The sequence below is a fragment of the Morone saxatilis genome, unplaced genomic scaffold, assembly GCF_004916995.1.
Source record: "Morone saxatilis isolate NCDOM2014 unplaced genomic scaffold, NCSU_SB_2.0 Contig21, whole genome shotgun sequence".
Lineage (NCBI taxonomy): Eukaryota > Metazoa > Chordata > Actinopteri > Moronidae > Morone > Morone saxatilis.
Genome location: NW_023339774.1, coordinates 1,854,340 through 1,860,598, shown reverse-complemented (window position 1 = coordinate 1,860,598; position 6,259 = coordinate 1,854,340). Strand labels below are relative to the sequence as shown.

The following is a 6,259-nucleotide window of genomic DNA, read 5'->3' as shown; positions in this document are numbered from 1 at the left end:
CTAGAATAGACAAACCAAACACTGTATCTGTAGATAGATGGTGCCTTTTACATTTTTGAATTTTGAATTTTGCAGCCACTGTAACTTCTACAACACTTTAAATTGCAACTTCACCACTACATGCCCCTAAATCCTAACATAGTTTATCTTTTAAGTTGAAATGATTTAAAGAACATTGTGAATCCGGAGATCACGAAATCTAGCCACAGGAAAAACGCCCTGGTTCTGTCTGAGGACCTCAGGCTGTTGAGGGTGGGAAGCAAACTCCTGGATAATCTTGAAGCTGTAACATCTCAATCCAATTGCTGAAAAAAATTGACGTAAACCTATGTGTTAGTGATGCTAAAAAGCAATATGTTTCTTCTTTTGCTTAGTTAAAGTCTAAGGCGCTGTACATAAAGTCCAGTGCAATTAATCTGAGGAAACAAAAATTTCTAAATCTTAAAACAAATTGTTGGGAAATAATTCTTGTAGATGTACAAACCCCTGGACTGTGCTAATGCAAATCAGATATTACGGGCAAAGTGCTTTAATCTTGAAAATCATAAAAAACAGCTTCATACCCATAGTCACAAATTTGGTCCCAACAGCAAGGTTCCTTCAGCAGCTGCACGGATCATACAGTAGCAGTACACAGATACTCTGCCAGGAATGGAAACCAAAATTTCGTTCATCTTGACCTCAAATATCAAAACGTAGGATTCAGGTTCTTGGATTTACGGCGGGAAAGTTATGGCGGTCAAATTTTACTGTGACAGAAATGATGGAGGAGTTAATTTTGTGCTCTAATGAATTCCAGATCAAGTTATTTTATTCTCTGGATCCGACCAAGGACTCAGTTAAATTCTCAGACCAGGACAGAATACATCAGATTGGAAAATTGTTGACATTTCAATATCCCCAAGGCATTTATTCTCGCATTCTGCCTGTACCAAATGCGAAACTCTTAATTTTGGTCAGCACTCTGTCTCTGAGGTAATGCGATTTGATTGGTAGACAAAAAGGAAACACTAGATCAAAAAACTTAAATACAGAGTTTGGGTCATCGCATAGTATAAATACTGTGCTTGCAAATAATAATAATAATAATAATAAAAAACATTACGGTATGTTCTTCAAGAAGCCTTCAAAAGCCTAAAAAAGCATATCAAAATGGCTCTGAAATTTCGTTTAACATGGAATATGTAAAAAAACATATGTTAAAACTAATAACATACAAAAGGAAATAAAGAAAATTAGGATGCCGGATATGAGCTAATAACAAGAATTCCTGCTTCTTATGGCGATCATAATATAATTCACCTTTAATTTAAAAATAGTCATAACCTTGTAGTTTATAGCACTCCTGAGGGTAAGAAAGGCAAGATGTAGTGACAAAGATGAAGATTAAATTCTGTTTTAACCAAATCTAACTTGACATCATTATTGTTAAACACAACAACAGATTTGACTATTCTTATTTTTTGTTACATCAAGTACATTTAAAAACTTCACAATCATATTTGCCTTTATAGACTTAAAAACAGAAACATTAAATTAAAAGCAGATTTTGATTATATCATTATATTTATATTATTTATTATATCATCGGACTAATAATTTCCTCCCTGATAAGTATTGTGCACTCCCTACATAAAACCAACTGACAGCTTAAGAATGTAACAGCATAATAAGTTGTGGACGGGACAAAAAATAAAACTCACCAAAACGCTTTGTTAGCCTTCTACTTTTCCAAACAACACCAAACTCCTGTTTTATGGAATAAACCTTAATTCACCAACGGTAGAGAAGAAAAACAGCAGTTCAGTTGCTCTACCAGTTGAAAGCACAGAAGAACTCTCATGCACGAACAAGCACGCCAAGACTGAACAGTCTGTAAACAAACACAGAGAGCTGCGATAGCAAACACAGGCAGAGGGAGGTGTGCCTGTCATTCTTTGCTCAGGACAGCATGCTCCACTATATCTTTAGCATAGCAAATAGCTTTTTGCATATATTGTTTTAAATATCATAATAACCTTAGAAACCAACCCACTGGGCACCCGGTTAGTCAGCTCGGTAAGCTGGGCGACCCATATACGCAGCGGGACCCGGGTCGATCCGACTGCGGCCTTTGTCGTCCCCTCTCTCTCTGCCCCCCTTTCCTGTCTCTCTCCAGCTATCTCTGTCAAATAAAGGCATAAAAGCCCAAAAAAATAATACTTTAAGAAACCACCCCACCACTTGTTTATGCCAACGTTAAACGTCCAACACATCACTGAGGTAAGTGAAGTCCTTTTGTATGAAAAACCACCTGTGCCATGCTGTATCACAGGCTCTGACAATAGCTGCACGGTGAGCTACAGCAGAGACTGTAAAATAATTAGCATACAAGGTGCACGTTATGTAAAATCCTTTTTAAAAACTACTGCTACTTACAGTGCCGAACACATTCCAGACTCTCACATTCTGTCCTTTCACTGCAGTACGGGAAAGAAAACCATCACAGTATTTCTGTAGCATTTGTACAACTTTTATTAGAGCCAGCAGGAATGAGATAACAGAAATTGATGGGAACGAGAGATGAGGAACAACATGTAACAAAGGTCCGAGGCCAGACTTGAAGCAATGGTATTGCAGTTCATGTTCAGCACCATCCACTTTTAAGGCAACCAGGGCGCCTCATGTTACATTGTCTTCAGTGTTGTTTGGCAGCATCTTTGTCTGTTACCTTAATGGCATGATTGCTGTTGTCTTCTAGTCCATCCGACATGTTGGTCTTTGATGTTGTCCTCCCTCATTTCTTTTAAATGTAAAGTCATAGATTTCCTCTACAAGAAAACATTAAAGACTCAATTTAAAACAGCAAATAGTGAATAAGCACTAGAACTTTGATGCACAAATATGAACTGTTGACCAATAGCAATCCTTGAAAGTGCTGACCTGTAAAGTGCTAACTTGAATAGCCACTATGACTGACTAGTGGCTAGCATGTTAGCAGTTAGCCTGCAAGCTACAGATAGTTACTAACTTGCTTTACCACCACCTATTTCACAAGGACACACTGGTGGAATTATGCGCATCTTCAATTAAATAATTTGCATAAAACCAGGTGGATGGAATCACCAGAAATTTAAAAAAAAAAGGAAAACTGTTAAATATTTTATTGCAGAAAAGTTTTTACGCTTGGAAAAGTGGTGTATGGGTAAAATACACTCATAGAAAGTGCAATGGAAACAAACTTTCAAAACAAATTATGACTCACATGCAGCATGTGACTTAAATAAAATTCCTTCAGTCACTTTATCTGCAATGGTTTAATGGCACCCAACTGGAGAATTAGTGCACAACTCCTAATATTCCCATAGCGGGATTGGATGGAATCTGGATGGGAATTGATTTGCATTTTCTTTTGTCTACAATTTCTATTTTCTGACGAGGCAAATGTGCAGGAGCTAATCTTTTGCCTAAAAATTGGGCAAATGTACAATACAAATACTTCATCACTGACACAAATGGAACCTTATATTTTATGAGGTTCAAGTCTGCTCAGGATACTCACAAAAGCATTGCAGTTTACCAATTGTATAGTGCAAAGGGAACGTCCCTCCACACCTTTTATGTTGGTCTGTATTTCTGTTCTGCTATATGAATATCCTGTTCTATAGTGAAGTTATTCTCCTACTTATTAAGCTTGTAGCAGCTTTGGGGGGATGCTAAAATGTGATAACCTGACTGTGTCAGATGTTATCTTGGAAGTCTGTCTGAATCTGAAGCCGGTCGGAGAATCAGAAATAACTAGCAGCTAGCAGCATAATCATGATTTTGTGATCTCGTGAGTCTAGCTGCCTCGCAAGGTTAACAAACGGAGGGGCATCCTCCAAAAGTGTGACTTTATTACAGCTCAGATTAATTTTGTACTCAGTCAGTGCTTTGTTGTTATACTTCCTCACTTTCTGGTCTTTCCACCTTCCTAGGGACTTGGTGTCGAGCCAGCGCGCTGTCAGCACCGCCACCACTCCTTCCAGAAACTTCTTCTCTACATTCCTACCACAGGGCAGACGCACTCCAGGGAAACCACCTCAGTTCACCACCGGGTCCTCACCAAGCCAGGTAGCAGTGGGCAGGAAGGATCCAGCGACCAATCTGGTGAGAGCAGGTCTAGTGTTTAAAAGTTCAGTGGGATTGAAAACAGGAAATTGAATATCTTTGAGGTCACGACAGCCGCTAAATTCCAAAGTCTCTACCACAACTGGTGGAATGTTTGAAAGAATTGTTTTCATGTGTGACCAATCAGCAGCAACAGAGCTGGCACATGTTCAGCTGCAGTTCCTCTAATGTCCTCTAGTTGCCTCTCCAAGAAAATGTTGACCGTATTGACTGTAAGTTAAAGGGAATGAAACTCCAAACCCTGAATCTGGGTGAAGCCTGCTAAAAAGCAAGTACTGAACTGACCATCTCCCATTGGCTGGTTTGATTGGGTATGCTTTGATTGACAGGTGTCAATGCCACACTCCTTTGGGCATGACCTTTTCAGGCTTTAAAACGTCCCTTGAGAAACCTGTGGAAGGCAACACAGATGTTCCAATTGTGCTTTTCTACAAGTTATGGCTGTAATCTTTCATTGGCAGCCATAATGGAGGTTCTCAATATTGTGAGTGGCTGACAGAGTTCTGACCTGTGATCATCTTCTGTATCTCTGTCTTTTTAGCCTGCAAAGTCAAAAGAGGCAGTCCAACCTAAGGAAGTGAAGCCAGTTTACAGCCAGGCATCAACTAGTGAACCTGTGAGCTCCCAGTCCCAACAGTCAACAAACCAGTCAACACATCCCAGACACAAGAGAATCCAGGATCATGAGAAAGAGAGAAAGGAGCTTTTCTCCAAACCGCTATCACAGGTACCTGAAGGGGGGGAAGTTGAGTATTGAAGCTGTGGTCACACATTTTACATTTTAGTAAATAAGCATATTTGCTTTATTGCGGAGTGTAAGACAATACCGCTCTCATGTACGTAGAGCCGGGAGGTGATTAGCTTAGCTTAGCTTAGCTTAGCATAAAGACTGGAAGCAGGAGGAAACCGCTAGCCTAGGTCTCTCCAAAGTTAAAAAATACATCTGCCAACACCTTTAAACCTCAACATAAACTAAATGTAAAAATGAGTTGTGGTTTGTGGAGCGTGGTAGTTGGTTGAACAACAGCTGGGTGTAGTGACTTACATGCTATAAATACATCCCCTTGAATAACCTGTTTTAATTATTGCCTATAATAATTGCTTTATTATTGTGACTGTACTAGCAGGCTTGCTTTAGCCAACTGGCAGCAAGCCAGCTAGTTTAGTGTGCACTGACAACATCCTTCCATGTGTTATCTTCAGACACCAGAGAAGAAGGGGGAGGCAGGCGAGGTAGAGCCTCTTGCCGAGACCTCCAGTGAACCTCCTGAGGGGAGGGAGGAGGGAGGAGGTCTGTCAGCAGAACAGCCTTTCATCAAACTGAGCCAGGAGGAATATGGAGAACACCACTCTTCCATCATGCACTGCAGGTCTGCCTCCAACATACCCCCATTTTAGTTTTAACTGGTCAAACTAGGGTGATGGACCCTAGTCCTTCCTTCTCATAATATGTAACATGTCTATGAGTCTGCTTGGTTTCTGAACACCATCTTCTCGTCATCCATCTGTCCTTCTGTTTTCCAGGGTTGACTGTTCTGGTCGGCGGGTTGCCAGTTTGGATGTAGACGGAGTCATCAAGGTGAATCTGCGTCATTTATCTTTAGGGCATTGTGTTAACATAGACAATAAAAAAAACATCCATATTGTTACTACTGTTTATAACTAACTGAAACACCTAGTTAATCCTTCTTCCTCCACCTCCTCCTCCTCCTTTTCCACAGGTGTGGTCGTTCAACCCCATCATGCAGACCAAAGCCACCATCATGTCTAAGTCTCCTCTGCTGTCTCTAGAGTGGGCCACCAAACCCGACAGACTGGTATGTACTGAGTACAGAGATACTGACAGCATTAATAAGGTTTCTATTAATGCATTAACTTTATAAAGTAAAGAGCATTTACACAATCAGTCATCAATAAACTGCTGTGCTCAGGAAATAACCTCATTGCTAAAATGACACAGTAATCCTGTGAGAAATTCTACAATTTCTCTACAAAAAAAATTCCATGGTTATATTCTTAAATGTTATACACCGATCAGCCATAACATTTTGAGCACTGACAGGTGAAGGGAATAACACTGATTATCTGGTTATCATGGCACCTGTCAGTG

At 40.1% G+C, this 6,259-nt stretch overlaps 1 protein-coding gene across 2 annotated transcripts in view; it reads left to right on the top strand.

Moving 5' to 3' along the window:
* wdr91 (WD repeat domain 91) overlaps positions 1 to 6,259 on the top strand; it is a 17,381-nt gene that overhangs the window by 6,197 nt on the left and 4,925 nt on the right. For both annotated transcript variants that reach the window (XM_035668350.1, XM_035668351.1), the window contains exons 7-11: positions 3,957 to 4,128; positions 4,691 to 4,876; positions 5,353 to 5,519; positions 5,674 to 5,728; positions 5,871 to 5,966. In XM_035668350.1, the coding sequence (XP_035524243.1) occupies positions 3,957 to 4,128; positions 4,691 to 4,876; positions 5,353 to 5,519; positions 5,674 to 5,728; positions 5,871 to 5,966 (676 nt within the window). The remainder of the gene's footprint in view (positions 1 to 3,956; positions 4,129 to 4,690; positions 4,877 to 5,352; positions 5,520 to 5,673; positions 5,729 to 5,870; positions 5,967 to 6,259) is intronic.